Below are 16,385 nucleotides of genomic sequence, written 5' to 3'. Positions count from 1 at the left end.
AGAGAGGAATGAGATGGTTCAGACATGTCCAGAGGACAGACGGTGACTCTATTGATGGAAGGATGCTGAGTCTAGAGCTGCCAGAGGTCTAGAGGAAGACCAAAGAGGAGGTTTCTGGATGCAGTGAAGGTAGCTGCTGTTACAGGATGCAGAAGACAGGTTTAGATGGAGGAAGCTGATTGGATCTGGTGACCCCTGAAGGGAAAAACCCAAAGGAAAAGAGAGAGTGGTAGAATGTTCTGGACGGAGCTGTAATCTTGGCGGTTGCAGCACAAACCCCGTTCAGACTGAAAGGCTCTTGTTGATGTGAAACCACATGATGGCAGTTTTTTTTGTTTTGTTTCAAAGCATCATCCGTCTTTGTCTTTCAGAGGACATCATTAACAAGATAATGAAGATGGAGCTGAATATTGAAGGTGCGTTCAATGACCTGTGGGGGTTTCTCCCTCAACTGTAAAGAAACTGTTTTCACTTTCTTCCCCCTTTCTAACTTCTGCCTGAAGGTTTCTGTTTGTGCTGTGGAACTGAAGATGTGAAGATCTCCCACCCTCTGTTCAAAGGCAGCCTGTGCTTAAAGTGTAAGGTAAAGACCCATCAACCCTCATGGATGAAGGGGGGCAGCAGGAGTCATTCAAGAAAGCTATGAAGCAGACAGCGATTTCACTGACAAAATGAGAAGAAGGGTCTAGAGCAGAGGTCACCAACAGGGCGCCCGCGGGCACCAGGTCGCCCCCAGTGGCCACAAAAGTCGCCTGCAGCCTGTTCTAGAAATAGCACAACTCTCCAGTGAGCTGCGTCTGAAGTTGACTTTTATTATGGTGCTACTCTTTTTAAATCACACTTGCATTTATATAGAATTAAAAATGACAATATCTTAAAACATGGTCATTATACAGTGTCCCCCGCTTATTCGCGGTTTCACATAAGCCGATTGAGTTGCTGCGCAAAGTATCATCCGGATGGATGAATTACTACTTTTTCTGGAAGAAGTGACGGTCAAAACACGCTGCTGCTGCTGGACTGATGCTTAAATTGCGCTGCAGGATCTCTGGTATTTAACTGATGAAATGGGAAACACGGGGAGTGACACTCCTACGGTTGCTCTGAATACGTAAATAAAACTCTTTATGTTGAGCAATAAAATGTTCTTTACATTTTAATAAATGTTTTATGAAGCATCAGAAAGTTTTTGATGAGGAAGGATCGGTGACGGACATTCTTCAGCCACGCGGGCACGTCAAGACGTCGCTCACCGTAAAGCCGACCCAGACTTCCCAAAATGTCTGCATTACCACTGCATCATTCATCAGCAGGCGTGATGTGCAAAAGTGATGTTGTCATTGTTGATAATTATTGTGATAAATCATCAGTTATGAATCTTTTCACATTTTATTAGTATTATTAATCATTATAAATAAATAACTAAAGGCAAACTGAGCAAATGCCTTATTTCAAGAGAGGCTATCAAACTGGTAGCCCTTATATGACTCAGAACCTATCAAGCAGCTCCCAGTTTCATAAAGGTTGGTGACCCCTGGTCTAGAGTAAAGTCTGTCTCATCTGTGGAAATGCTGTCGGTGCATTATAGCAGATAGGAACCTTTACAGAAACATCACTGACTCGGAGGAGGTGCGTCTTTCCAGGATAACTTCACAGAAACTCTGTACCGCTACGATCAGGATGGCTATCAGTCCTACTGCACCATCTGCTGCTACGGAATGGAGGTCATTCTGTGTGGGAATGACAGCTGCTGCAGGTTGACTCCACCCTTCCTCTTCTCATTTGTCCTGCAACCACCAAAGTTTTTGTTTTCGTTGGAACTAATCGAACTTGTCTGCTCTGCAGATCGTACTGTAACGACTGCCTGAACATTCTTGCTGGTCCGGGGACCTTTGAGTCCCTGAAGGTGCTGGATCCTTGGATCTGCTACCTGTGTCAGCCTCACAAACCTCACGGAGCTCTGGTTCCTAGAGAAGACTGGAGCATTCGTGTGCAGGAGTTGTTTGCTAACACCAGCGCCATAGAGTTTGTAAGTAAAGATTCACATTTGAGTGAAGACGTCCAGGAGAGCATTGGGAGGAAAAGGTTAAAAGTGGAACACTGAAAGGGACAGAAGACAGGCGTACAGGGAGATGCAGCACCAGGTGGAGGTGACGGTGGAAAAGACCAGGAGGAAGAGGAGGTGGATCTGTACAGGTGAGGCAGAGAAACAGAGATAGAAGGATGAGCAGCAGGTTGGTAATGATGAAGGACAGCAATGGAAATGTATGAATACAAGATGACAAGATGGAGGGAGAACTTGGAAGAACATGTTTGAGAACACAGAGGAGAAGAGGTGGATGACCTGGTTCAGAAAGAAGGAAAGATCAGTGAGGAAGATACTGAAGAAGATGAAGAGTGGAAAGACAATGAGTCCTGACAACAGACCTGTGGAGGAGAAGTTTAGTAGAGGAGACAGAAGAGTTTCTGACTGTTAAACAAGATCTTGGAGAGTGAGAGGATGCTGAGGAACGGAGGAGAAATGTTCTGAATCCATTATGAAGAAGAAGGGAGAGTTGGAGAAACTACAGAGGGATAAAGATCATATGTCACCATGAAGTTATGTTCTTTCACTCATTTTCACTCCAGACAGTTCTTGAACATCCTCAGAGAAGTTCAGCCTGGTTCTTTGCTCAGTTTCTTGTTCTGTATAGATGCGGTTCTGGTTCATATCTTGACTTATTTGCCTTTTTAAGTGTAAATCCTTTGAAGGTCGGTGTTGAAGGACTAACCAACAACACAGAAGAAACTCATTCAGTGCTCAGGTTTGAGGAAAACTATGAAGGTCTTTGAGAGGTCCTGCAGTATCAACACAGCACTGTACATAACTCTTGACTTTCAACCAAACCATTTAATTCATTCCAACAATATAAAAGAATTGTCTCACAGTTAAATCTATAATAGTGCTGGATTGAACTCTCAGTGAAATCCTAGGTACTTGGTGGAGAACCATAGCAGTTAGTTGGATTGCTGAACTGCTTTTTTTGAAAATCTAGTTTTATCCTGTCTAATTCGTGGATCTGATCACAGGAGCCTCATCGGGTCTACCCGTCTATTCCGGCCAGTCTGCGCCGCCCGGTTCGAGTCCTGTCCCTCTTTGATGGCATTGGAACGGGTGAGAGGAATCACAAAACACAAAAGCTTTGGTTGTTCATTTTGAAAAGCAATGAGAAGAAGAACTCTGTAGGTCTGCCTCATAGTGTGTTAGTAACCTCAGTCTGTTCAGATCACGTCCACCAGGGGTCTCCAGACTGTTTCAGGCCATCAACCCGTCCAATGTCAGACAACATTCTCACAGACCGGCCTGTAGAAGCCTGAAGAGGGCGTCCGTTTTTTATTTTAGCTTTCAGTTTTCCTTATCTTTTGAGGGTAACATTTATCTTCATCTGCAGCTGCTTTAAACTTTATTGAAATATTCTGCTTTATTATTATGGTGTGTGGGAACAACTGTCCCAATAAATCCATATTTGGAGTAAAGATTCTATTTATTTTGAAGTTGAACGATATTCTGTTTCCTCTCTGGCTCTTTTCTGCTAAAAGAAAATGTACAAATACGTTTGTTTTTGTTAACTATGCTAGCTTGGGGGCTTTAGTTTAATGTCCGCTTTAAGAAAGTAGTGGAAAAATTTTCAACATATGACCAAACAACTTGACATGTGTCAAGAATGAGTTGGATGTTATGTAGAGAATCCAGTCGTTTTCCCCAAAACTTCCTTTAGAATCAGATTAAAATAAAATGGAAAAAGTGTAGGTTGAGGTTTTTGTCTCTGCAGCCTGGTACCAATGGACCGGTACTGGTCCACAGCCTGGAGCTTGGTGACTACTTATGTACACCATTGATGTGTCATACCACAGCTATGCAGATGACACTCCGCTATATGAAGCTCTGTTATTAAGCGGCCATCAGACTCTGCTGCTCAGAGCAGATCCACTCCTGGATTTAGTCAAACAATGACAGACTAAAGTCTTTGTTTTTGGAAACAAGAAGAAAAGAGGAAAGCATCTGAAGATTTGATGTCTAGAGGAATGAAGGCCAAAAGTCAGACATCTTGAGTTCGAGTTCTAACAGCTGAATTTTAAGGTGTATTCAGACTGGACATATTTGGAACGCTTAAAGTGAACCAGAGTTCATTTATCCCAATTATCCGGAACTAATTTTCAGTCTGAATACACCCAAGTGGACCCAGGACCAGGAACCATCTCGGTTCGCTTCCAATGGGACTGAGCTTCGGTGCGCACTGAGATTTATCAGTGTGAATACAATCCATCCTCGGAGCGGAACAACTGGACCAAAACAGCCACCATAGCCAACGTAAACAGAGCAGGAATGAAGTAACCATTGAGCCGCGGACAAAAACGCTTGTTGTGTTATCAAACAGATAAAATGGTCCAACTGTTTATTTGTTAGAATGTTTATTTTAACACAGCAGAAAACACTTCTTACATGCTTTTTCTGTGTCTTATGACGCGACACGCACCCAACAGGCGCTGCTGTGATGTCATCATAGAAGCTACCTTGTAGTTCCTGAACAGAATTCTCTCATTAAAATAACTTTGAACGTGATTCACATTTCTTTTTACTATTTTACCGACAATCTATATGTCATAAACACTGATCAGTGAACCGTCTTAGCCGTCTTCTTGCCAGTAACCGCCCTGTAGCATGACTGCAAGGACCAAATTAGAAGTGAAAAGTGTTGAGCCTGACGTTGATACAGACGTTTAAAATTTGTAAGTGAAATGTAAAGTTTAAATGAACCAAAAGTGCAGGACTTCCAGAAGTTCGTCCTCTAGTTGCTTTGCCCCGCCCTCATAATTCCTGACCAATGAGTGAAGAGATCTTTTGTCACATGGTTTTGTTTAAAAGCTTTAGTCCGGAACAGGAAAGTCCGCTTGACGGCAGTCTGAACACAGACAAACAGCTTCATGTCTTCATCTGCTCCAGGCTGGACTGCTGAAACAAAAAGCTACAGCTCATTCAGAACTTTTCTGCCAAAGTTTGAACCAGAACCAGGAGAACTGAACCACATCCCTGCTGTTCACAAGTTTGTACTCTGTCAACCAGTTGAATATAGTACACTTTGAAAGTACTGCTGCCTTATTTCACAGACCCAACAGCTCTGACATCTGAGAGCTGGTGGAACTGAGTCAGAACCAAACCATGTTCCCTTTGAACACCCACCTCCCCCATATGAACAGTTCTTTACAAATAAACCTGTCTTGCCTTGCTTAGGCTACCTGGTGCTGAAGGACCTAGGATTCAAAGTAGAGAAATATGTGGCCTCAGAGGTCTGTGAGGACTCCATTACGGTTTCTGCAGTCAACCATGATGGGAAGATCCTTCAAATCGGAGACGTGAGGTTCATCACCAAGGAGTTTGTACGTTACACTTTGCTGGTTTTTTTCTACTTTCTTAGTTTAAATTCAGTTTCAAACACATGAAAGGTTCCTGAAAAAAATGTGGGAGCTGCTGTTAAAATGTATTTACTGTAAATGTGTTTATTGTTGTTTTATAAAGCTTATATTCACTCACCGGCCACTTTATTAGGTACAGGTTGCCAGTACCATGTTGGATCCCTTTTGCCTTCAGAACTGCCTTAACCCTTTGTGGCACAGATTCAACAAGGTACCAGAAACATTCCTCAGAGAGTTTGTTCCACATTGACATGACAGCATCACACAGTAGCTGCAGATTTGTCAGCTAAACATCCATGATGCTGATCTCCTGTTCCACCACATCCCAGAGGTTCTCTGTTGGGTTGAGATCTGGTGACTGTGGAGACCATTTGAGTCCAGTGAACTCATTGTCACGTTCAAGGAACAAGTCTGAGATGATTCCAGCTTTATGACATGGCGCCTTATCCTGCTGGAAGTAGCATCAGAAGATGGTTCACTGTGGTCAGAAAGGGATGGACATGGTCAGCAACAATACTCAGGAAGGCTGTGGTGTTGGAACCATGGTCAGTTGGTACTAAGTGGGTCCAAAGCCTGAACTGTTGATACAAGGCAGGATGGATCCAAGCTTACATGTTGCTGATGCCAAATTCTGATCCTACCATTAGAATGTAGCAGCAGAAATGGAGACTCATCAGACCAGACAATGTTTTTCAAATCTTCTATTGTCCAGTTTTGGTGAATCTGTGTGAATTGTAGCCTCAGTTTCCTGTTCTTAGCTGATAGGAGTGACACCCGGTGTGGTTTCCAGCTGCTTTAGTTCATCTGCCTTATGATTGGAGGGGTTGTGTGTTCAGAGATGCTCATCTACAGACCTCTGTTCCTTGGTTGTAAAGTTTTTGAGTTCCTCTTGCCTTCCTATCAGCTAGACCCAGTCTGTCCATTCTTCTCTGACCTCTGGCATCAACAAGGCATTTCCACCCACAGAACTGCTGCTCACTGGATATTTTCTCTTTTTTAGACCATTCTCTGTAAACCCTAGAGATGGTTGTGGGTGAAAATCCCAGTAGATCAGCAGTTTCTGATATCCTCAGAACTGACACCAACAACCATGCCACATTCAAAGTCACTTCAATCACCTTTCTCCTCCATTCTGATGCTCAGTTTGAACTGCAGCAGATCGTCTGGACCGTGTCTACACGCTTTGAGTTGCTGTCATGTGATTGGCTGATTAGAAATTTACGTTGACAAGCACTTGGACAGGTGTACCTAATAAAGTGGCCGGTGATTGTAACATGTGTTATAGAAATACAAGAGTTTCTTTGCATTCTTCACGGAAAACGTTCTTTTTATTGTATTGTGGAGTTCATACTGTCTGATTCTGAGCATATCTGAAGATGCTTCTTATGTGGAGAGGGGGCATCCTTGTTTGGGTTCTCAGCATCCAGATGATGGAGGACAAGCAAGCCCTTTTTAAATGTGGCGAACGGTTTTGCTGATGCTTCATAAAGTTTGTGTAGGAGGGGGGGGCCAAAGCTCACCATGATGCACTGACTGAAATGACAAAAGCTGCTGAGTGCTGTAAGCGGGTCTGCTGTCTTTGGTTTTTCAGATGGAGGCTTGGGGTCCATTTGATTTGCTGATCGGTGGCAGCCCCTGTAACGACCTTTCCATTGTAAATCCAGTCAGAAAGGGCCTTTATGGTATGTTGACATTTGCACTTTCTACTATTTTGTATCCAAACACTTTAGTATTTAGTTCTTTTTTTCTGTAATTCATCCAGTCTGTTGAAAACCGCCCAGATGTTCTGGTCATTTGTTGAAGCATCGTTTGTTCTGTACGTGGAGAGCTGAGGAGTGAGTGGTGTGAAACGAGAGTGGGAGCAGGCTTGACCTCTGCGTCTCTCTGTTCTCCGACAGAGGGCACAGGCAGACTGTTCTTCGAGTTTTACCGCATCCTGCAGCTGCTGAAACCCAAAGAGGACGACCCCAGGCCGTTCTTCTGGCTTTATGAGAACGTGGTTTTCATGAACACACACGACAAAGTCAATATTTGCCGCTTTCTCGAGGTTTGCCCCATTTATCCTTTACCTTTTCTTCTTCCTCCTCTGCTTTTGTGTAGTCCTGGATGTATGAGGGAGTTGTGTTTTGGGCTTTGAATACATTTCCACTAAAGCCAGCAATCTAAAAACATCAGAGGATGGATAGGACCTTCTGTGTTCTGATGTGTGTCCTGAATGCACAACATTTTTTGTGAGCTGAACGACTGAAATGTATTCACCATATTCATGGTAGTTTGGCTCAAGTAGGGCTTCCACCATTGACTGTAAATAGGAACTGGACATAGTGATCCCTCCTCCCTTGTGTCCCAAACAGGAAGTGGTTCCAAGAATCCAAAATCCCATAGACGTCTATACAGAAATAAACTGCTGTTACTCAGTCATTCTGTTGGTCAGAATGAACATTCTTCATCTGCTACCTTGTTTTTAAATTTTTGATAATCCTAATTTTTTTCAATATTTTTGTTTATCTCTATCATTAAGTTATTGGAGTTATAAACTGACCAATCAGATGGCTCAGTGAGAGCATGTGGCCTCCACCTCAATGTTTGATTGACAGATTCTCCCGAGCCGCTTTCAGTGGAAGCGGTGCGGACTTGAAACAAGCTCACTCCTGAGTGGTGACAGTAGTTGCCACAGAAACGTTGACTTGGACCAATCACTGGCTCCAAATGGCGGCGCCTGTAATGCAGAAAAATGGCGCCTGAGTTGGCTTCATTTCACTGTAGCATGAGGTGAGGCGTCATCTATGGGTGACGTCACAGCCGGCTGTGTCCAGTCCTCTATTTACAGTCAGTGGGTTCCACATGGAGCTTTTCATGTACTTTCACAGTTTCCTCTGAGCGTGCAGACAGTATCCATTTTTAAAACTTTCAGCTGAAGTAAAGATGTAGGACTTCAAAAAGGCCATCTTCTAAATTGGGGATGGGGTCAAGTCAGGATCAGCTTAAAGTGAATTAAAAACCAGATTGTAAATTTGAAAACAGTTTTGATCTCAGAACAATGGTGACGGTGTTCTCCCAAAGCCTGGGACTTCCACGTCAACAACAGACGCTGTTCTGGTGCGGAAATGACGTGGCCATGACCTCTGTCACCCAGCGTCAATTATGTGTGGTGGTCAATGGGCTCAAAGCCCCGCCCCCACGTACAATTAGCTTCAACTCTGCAAAGTAACATTCTGAAAAATGCAAAAGCTGAAAACACAAACCAGCCGCTGTTGCTAATAAACATTATTTTTATTTGGTAACAGTTTTATGTTTGTTGTTTTTTCACTCATGTTAAAAGTATTTTTTTAAATGTAAAAAAGTATTTTCTTTAGATATATTTCTTAAGTTTTACAATCTGTACTTTCAGTTTCAAGTTGTTTTCAATTTTTTTTCCAAGTTGCAGTTTCTCCACTCTGGTTTTCCATTCACTTTATGATGATTCCACTTTGACCCCATCGTCACAACGGAAGTAAAGCTGCAATGGAAGTGCTTTTATTCTGAAATTTCCACTGGGCTGAGCGGCTAACTAACTTACAGAAAGTAACCAGCCCCTGTGTTGTGAGTTAGTGTGTTGTGACTTAATGTGTTGTGTGGTAAGTTAATGTGTTGTGTTGTGAGTTAATGTGTTGTGAGTTAATGTGTTGTGTTGTGAGTTAATGTGTTGTGTTGTGGGTTAATGTGTTGTGTTGTGACTTAATGTGTTGTGTTGTGACTTAATGTGTTGTGTGGTAAGTTAATGTGTTGTGTTGTGAGTTAATGTGTTGTGTTGTGACTTAATGTGTTGTGAGTTAATGTGTTGTGTTGTGAGTTAATGTGTTGTGTTGTGACTTAATGTGTTGTGTTGTGACTTAATGTGTTGTGTTGTGAGTTATTGTGTTGTGTTGTGGGTTAATGTGTTGTGTTGTGAGTTAATGTGTTGTGTTGTGAGTTAATGTGTTGTGACTTAATGTGTTGTGTTGTGAGTTAATGTGTTGTGTGGTAAGTTAATGTGTTGTGTTGTGACTTAATGTGTTGTGTGGTGAGTTAATGTGTTGTGTTGTGAGTTAATGTGTTGTGTTGTGAGTTAATGTGTTGTGTTGTGACTTGATGTGTTGTGTTGTGAGTTAATGTGTTGTGTTGTGACTTAATGTGTTGTGTGGTGAGTTAATGTGTTGTGTTATGAGTTAATGTGTTGTGTTGTGACTTAATGTGTTGTGTGGTGAGTTAATGTGCTGTGACTTAATGTGTTGTGTGGTGAGTTGATGTGTTGTGTTGTGAGTTAATGTGTTGTGAGTTAATGTGTTGTGTTGTGAGTTAATGTGTTGTGTTGTGGGTTAATGTGTTGTGTTGTGACTTAATGTGTTTTGTTGTGACTTAATGTGTTGTGTGGTAAGTTAATGTGTTGTGTTGTGAGTTAATGTGTTGTGTTGTGACTTAATGTGTTGTGACTTAATGTGTTGTGTGGTAAGTTAATGTGTTGTGTTGTGAGTTAATGTGTTGTGTTGTGACTTAATGTGTTGTGACTTAATGTGTTGTGTTGTGAGTTAATGTGTTGTGTTGTGACTTAATGTGTTGTGTTGTGGGTTAATGTGTTGTGTTGTGACTTAATGTGTTGTGTTGTGACTTAATGTGTTGTGTGGTAAGTTAATGTGTTGTGTTGTGAGTTAATGTGTTGTGTTGTGACTTAATGTGTTGTGAGTTAATGTGTTGTGAGTTAATGTGTTGTGTTGTGAGTTAATGTGTTGTGTTGTGACTTAATGTGTTGTGTTGTGAGTTATTGTGTTGTGTTGTGGGTTAATGTGTTGTGTTGTGAGTTAATGTGTTGTGTGGTGAGTTAATGTGTTGTGACTTAATGTGTTGTGTTGTGAGTTAATGTGTTGTGTGGTAAGTTAATGTGTTGTGTTGTGACTTAATGTGTTGTGTGGTGAGTTAATGTGTTGTGTTGTGAGTTAATGTGTTGTGTTGTGAGTTAATGTGTTGTGTTGTGACTTGATGTGTTGTGTTGTGAGTTAATGTGTTGTGTTGTGACTTAATGTGTTGTGTGGTGAGTTAATGTGTTGTGTTATGAGTTAATGTGTTGTGTTGTGACTTAATGTGTTGTGTGGTGAGTTAATGTGCTGTGACTTAATGTGTTGTGTGGTGAGTTGATGTGTTGTGTTGTGAGTTAATGTGTTGTGAGTTAATGTGTTGTGTTGTGAGTTAATGTGTTGTGTTGTGACTTAATGTGTTTTGTTGTGACTTAATGTGTTGTGTGGTAAGTTAATGTGTTGTGTTGTGAGTTAATGTGTTGTGTTGTGACTTAATGTGTTGTGACTTAATGTGTTGTGTTGTGAGTTAATGTGTTGTGTTGTGACTTAATGTGTTGTGTTGTGAGTTAATGTGTTGTGTTGTGAGTTAATGTGTTGTGTTGTGACTTAATGTGTTGTGTTGTGAGTTAATGTGTTGTGTTGTGACTTAATGTGTTGTGTTGTGACTTAATGTGTTGTGTTGTGGGTTAATGTGTTGTGTTGTGGGTTAATGTGTTGTGTTGTGAGTTAATGTGTTGTGTTGTGAGTTAATGTGTTGTGTTGTGACTTAATGTGTTGTGTTGTGACTTAATGTGTTGTGTTGTAAGTTAATGTGTTGTGACTTAATGTGTTGTGTGGTGAGTTAATGTGTTGTGTTGTGAGTTAATGTGTTGTGTTGTGAGTTAATGTGTTGTGTTGTGACTTAATGTGTTGTGTGGTAAGTTAATGTGTTGTGACTTAATGTGTTGTGTGGTGAGTTAATGTGTTGTGTTGTGAGTTAATGTGTTGTGTTGTGACTTAATGTGTTGTGTGGTAAGTTAATGTGTTTTGTTGTGAGTTAATGTGTTGTGTGGTGAGTTAATGTGTTGTGTGGTGAGTTGATGTGTTGTGTTTTGAGTTAATGTGTTGTTTTGTGAGTTAATGTGTTGTTTTGTGAGTTAATGTGTTGTGTGGTAAGTTAATATGTTGTGTTGTGAGTTAATGTGTTGTGTTGTGACTTAATGTGTTGTGTTGTGAGTTAATGTGTTGTGTTGTGAGTTAATGTGTTGTGTTGTGACTTAATGTGTTGTGTTGTGAGTTAATGTGTTGTGAGTTAATGTGTTGTGTGGTGAGTTAATGTGTTGTGTGGTGAGTTAATGTGTTGTGTTGTGAGTTAATGTGTTGTGTTGTGACTTAATGTGTTGTGTTGTGAGTTAATGTGTTGTGTTGTGAGTTAATGTGTTGTGTTGTGACTTAATGTGTTGTGTTGTGAGTTAATGTGTTGTGTTGTGACTTAATGTGTTGTGTTGTGACTTAATGTGTTGTGTTGTGGGTTAATGTGTTGTGTTGTGGGTTAATGTGTTGTGTTGTGAGTTAATGTGTTGTGTTGTGAGTTAATGTGTTGTGTTGTGACTTAATGTGTTGTGTTGTGACTTAATGTGTTGTGTTGTAAGTTAATGTGTTGTGACTTAATGTGTTGTGTGGTGAGTTAATGTGTTGTGTTGTGAGTTAATGTGTTGTGTTGTGAGTTAATGTGTTGTGTTGTGACTTAATGTGTTGTGTGGTAAGTTAATGTGTTGTGACTTAATGTGTTGTGTGGTGAGTTAATGTGTTGTGTTGTGAGTTAATGTGTTGTGTTGTGAGTTAATGTGTTGTGTTGTGACTTAATGTGTTGTGTGGTAAGTTAATGTGTTTTGTTGTGAGTTAATGTGTTGTGTGGTGAGTTAATGTGTTGTGTGGTGAGTTGATGTGTTGTGTTTTGAGTTAATGTGTTGTTTTGTGAGTTAATGTGTTGTTTTGTGAGTTAATGTGTTGTGTGGTAAGTTAATATGTTGTGTTGTGAGTTAATGTGTTGTGTTGTGACTTAATGTGTTGTGTTGTGAGTTAATGTGTTGTGTTGTGAGTTAATGTGTTGTGTTGTGACTTAATGTGTTGTGTTGTGAGTTAATGTGTTGTGAGTTAATGTGTTGTGTGGTGAGTTAATGTGTTGTGTGGTGAGTTAATGTGTTGTGTTGTGAGTTAATGTGTTGTGTTGTGACTTAATGTGTTGTGTGGTAAGTTAATGTGTTGTGTTGTGAGTTAATGTGTTGTGTTGTGAGTTAATGTGTTGTGTTGTGACTTAATGTGTTGTGTGGTGAGTTAAGGTGTTGTGTTGTGACTTAATGTGTTGTGTTGTAAGTTGATGTGTTGTGTTGTGACTTAATGTGTTGTGTGGTGAGTTAATATGTTGTGTTGTGAGTTAATGTGTTGTGTGGTGAGTTAATGTGTTGTGTGGTGAGTTAATGTGTTGTGTGGTGAGTTAATGTGTTGTGTTGTGACTTAATGTGTTGTGAGTTAATGTGTTGTGTTGTGACTTAATGTGTTGTGTTGTGACTTAATGTGTTGTGTTGTGACCCTTCTGGGCCACCGTAGGGGCATCCAGATGAAACTGCCTGTTCCCTTAGCGCAGGGGTCGGGAACCTTTTTGGCCAGGAGAGCCATAAACGCCACATATTTTTAAATGTAATTTCGAAAGAGCCATACAATAATGTAGTGTCCCTTTCCCACACTAAGGCACGGAGACTTAACCTCTTTTAGGGTTCTTTATTCTGGTTACTGTAGACCACAACAAACGCCGTACAATCAATTCAGCAACTCCTGAATCTCTCTCGCCGAGACGAGAGCGCTTCTACCAACTTTATATTCCCCCGTCCTGCTCCAGCCCTCCCATTTTCCTTATTCGGCCCATGGCTGAACCCCATTGGTCCAAACTACCTAACAACAGGCTGAGCGACAGAACTGAGGGCCAATCAGATCTCTGCTTGAACGATGCGTTCCATGAACTCCAGAACTTTTAACGCGGCCCAACAGCCAAGTTAAACTCAGTCCGCGACAATATGTTTAAAACTAAATATACAAGTGAATGTGTGCATTTGATGTAATTTCAACATTTTTAAAGTCCAATAAGTCTGTGGATTCTTTTTAATAACATTGTTATACTGTTGCTAATAAATGATGAGTATTTCTCGTGGTGGTTTTGCTGATGGTCTAGTCTGGTTGATCCGTGGTGAGTTTCTGCTTCATGCAGGCGTTGAGACTTTAAACGTGATCGTAGGTCTGAATGTTCTTTAGATGTGAGACAGACATGGAACCAAACACACACACCCACGCTGCAGGAGTGACGGGCAGCAGGTTTTACGTTTTTACCATCTCTGCGCGATTCACCTGCTGCCGGTCCCCCCCCCCCCCCACCCCCACCCCCTCTGCTTTCTTCCTCACACATCCCGTCCCCAAAACTGCGCGCTCTTCCTCAGGGAGGCAATTCAAAGGTTTCCGGCTGGTACAAACTCTGTGAAATAATAGATAACAGTAAACTGATAGTTTTTTCTCCAAGCACCGCTACTACTGCGCGCCTCTGGCATCGCATCGCGCCCGAGAAGGACTGGTCTAATGAAAAAAAAAAAGTATAATTAAGGATTTGTCTGCGAGCCACATGTGACCATCAAAAGAGCCATAAATGGCTCGCGAGCCATAGGTTCCCGACCCCTGCCTTAGCGGCTGTGTCAGAAGTTATCAGCTGGTGCTCTGAAAACTAGTTTGTGTCGGGTCACACAGCGAGAGTTTTCCTTTTCTGCAGTGTAACCCTGTGCTGGTGGACGCGGTCAAAGTCAGCCCCGCTCACAGAGCTCGCTACTTCTGGGGAAACATACCAGGAATGAGCAGGTCAGACTTTTCTCCCAAAATGCATTGTGGTAGCAGGAAGTAACACTAAGCTGCAGCAGCTTCCTGTTCACAGAGATGAACGGATCCACTCTCCAGATGCGTGTGGATAAGTTGAGAAAGTGTGATTGTCGTTTTTTGGTCTGGTTGTGCCTCGCTTTGGTTAGTTGTGTTGCTTTTAGAAGTGCTCACAGACAACCCTCACAGATGGTGAATGGATGGACAGATGTTTGCATACATGTCCACTGTGAACAGAAAACTAGCACTAAACTTTGGAACGGGTTCAGTAATGAGGTCAAACAATGTTCAGATATCTAAATATTCAACAAAATGTATAAAGAAATTCTGATTTCACGATATGAAAATAAGAGGAATTAAGGATCAATAGGTGTTTGAATAATTCCAAATACATGTGTGAACTTGATTGTGGTGAAATAATCAAAGCTCTTTTAATTACAATCAATGAGTATTACATTGTAATGTGCATTCATTATTACTGAAATGTTTGAATTACAATCAATAAGCTATTGATTTTCTTTACGTGATCTGCAATGTGTAGCAATAATTACTGGTTTAATGTGATCATGTGTTCTAATGATAATCAATGATTATTACATAATGGTTACTGTTACTGTTTACTGAAATCATGAATGAATGTTTTCTGAAGATAACAAATCATCAATAGGCACTGGATTTTGTTACTTAATAAAGAATCTATCGGATCAGAACCGGATTGCAAAAACTGTAAAACTATCAAATTAATGAACTCAGCAAGGATGGGATCATATTAACTTCCTTCTTCCCGCTCCTTTTTCAAGCAATAAATCAAGCTCTACTGGACTTAAGTTAATGATCACTATATTTAAAATGTTTGTTTTATTTTCTTTTTTTTAAATCTATGCATTTCCTCATTTCTGTAATGAGTTTGATAAATCTGTGTGAATTCTTTATTGCTTTGACTACAATGCTTGAAATCCATCAATCAAACCTACACCTGCATTTAGTTTGGTTGCCATAGCAGCTTCTCATGGACAGAACACACCTGTAATCAGGAGAGGGCGGGGCAAGGGTTTGTTAAAGAATGAGCAGGGCCCATATCCTCCAGACTGAAGTTTGATGTCTGTCTTATAAAGTCTCCATAGTTGCCTGGTCACCGTGGAAAACTCAGCTGTTGCTGAGTCAGAACGCCATGATCTCACACTTTGGGTCCAAACGGCCTTTTTTTCTGAAGGTCAGAGGTCATCATGATGTCTGAGCTTAGCGTGTTTTTACTGCTCACCTTTCATCAGGCCCATCATAGCCTCCCAGAATCACAGGCTGACCCTGCAGGACTGTTTGGACATTGGAAGACAAGCTCGGGTGAGATTTTCCTTTCAGTGGAGGGGTTTGTCAGGACCACTGATCCCTCTGTGATGATGGTGACACCAGTGATGCGTCTGTTCCAGGTAACCAAGGTGAGAACCATCACCACCAACCCCAACTCTCTGAAGCAAGGCAAGAACGTGTCGCTGCTGCCCGTCCTTCATAACGGCAGGGAGGACAACCTGTGGATCACGGAGCTGGAAAAGTACGTCTGTCTGCCTGTCAACCTGTCTGTCTGTCTGTCCGTCTCTGTCTGCCTATCCGTCTGTCTGTCTGCCTATCCGTCTGTCTGTCTGCCTATCCGTCTGTCTGCTTGTCTATCCGTCTGTCTGCTTGTCTATCCGTCTGTCTGCTTGTCTATCCGTCTGTCTGTCTGCCTATCCGTCTGTCTGCTTGTCTATCCGTCTGTCTGCTTGTCTATCCGTCTGTCTGCTTGTCTATCCGTCTGTCTGCTTGTCTATCCGTCTGTCTGCCTGTCTGTCTGTCTGTCGGTCTGTTTCTGAGTACATGTGTTTGTGTCTGAGTTTGTTTGTGAGTGTGTGTGTTGAATGTGTGTTTGTTGTGTGTTGTGAGTCCTGTCCTGAACAGTACTGACTAAGCTTTAATCTTCTACATTTCTTCCTTACATTTTGTCCGTGTCTGAATTCCTTCATTTGTCACTATAAAGGTCGTTTTGTAGTGTATTTTGTTGTGATGTCTGCCTACAATGTCTACAATTCCAGAATCCAGTGCCCTAGAAATTACCCAGAAGTCTCTGCGAAAAACCAGTGTGCATCAATACCCACTAGATTGGTGAACATAGACCACAATGCATTGCGTTTGTACAATTTTTGACAGAAAGAATGTTTAGATGTACTTTTTAATAAACCATCAACAATTTCA

General features: G+C 41.5%; 1 protein-coding gene across 2 annotated transcripts in view; it reads left to right on the top strand.

Moving 5' to 3' along the window:
- LOC101168440 (uncharacterized) overlaps window positions 1-16,385 on the top strand; it is a 35,939-nt gene that overhangs the window by 16,447 nt on the left and 3,107 nt on the right. For both annotated transcript variants that reach the window (XM_023957022.2, XM_023957020.2), the window contains exons 12-22: window positions 372-416; window positions 504-583; window positions 1,644-1,756; window positions 1,846-2,029; window positions 3,070-3,154; window positions 5,273-5,418; window positions 7,046-7,136; window positions 7,353-7,501; window positions 14,059-14,144; window positions 15,431-15,500; window positions 15,587-15,708. In XM_023957022.2, the coding sequence (XP_023812790.1) occupies window positions 372-416; window positions 504-583; window positions 1,644-1,756; window positions 1,846-2,029; window positions 3,070-3,154; window positions 5,273-5,418; window positions 7,046-7,136; window positions 7,353-7,501; window positions 14,059-14,144; window positions 15,431-15,500; window positions 15,587-15,708 (1,171 nt within the window). The remainder of the gene's footprint in view (window positions 1-371; window positions 417-503; window positions 584-1,643; window positions 1,757-1,845; window positions 2,030-3,069; window positions 3,155-5,272; window positions 5,419-7,045; window positions 7,137-7,352; window positions 7,502-14,058; window positions 14,145-15,430; window positions 15,501-15,586; window positions 15,709-16,385) is intronic.

This window comes from Oryzias latipes, chromosome 7 (genome assembly GCF_053564925.1).
Source record: "Oryzias latipes strain Hd-rR chromosome 7, Olatipes_Hd-rR_3.1".
In the NCBI taxonomy this organism is placed as follows: domain Eukaryota; kingdom Metazoa; phylum Chordata; class Actinopteri; order Beloniformes; family Adrianichthyidae; genus Oryzias; species Oryzias latipes.
The sequence above is the reverse complement of the archived record's forward strand: the minus strand, read 5'-3'. Positions and strand labels throughout refer to the sequence as shown.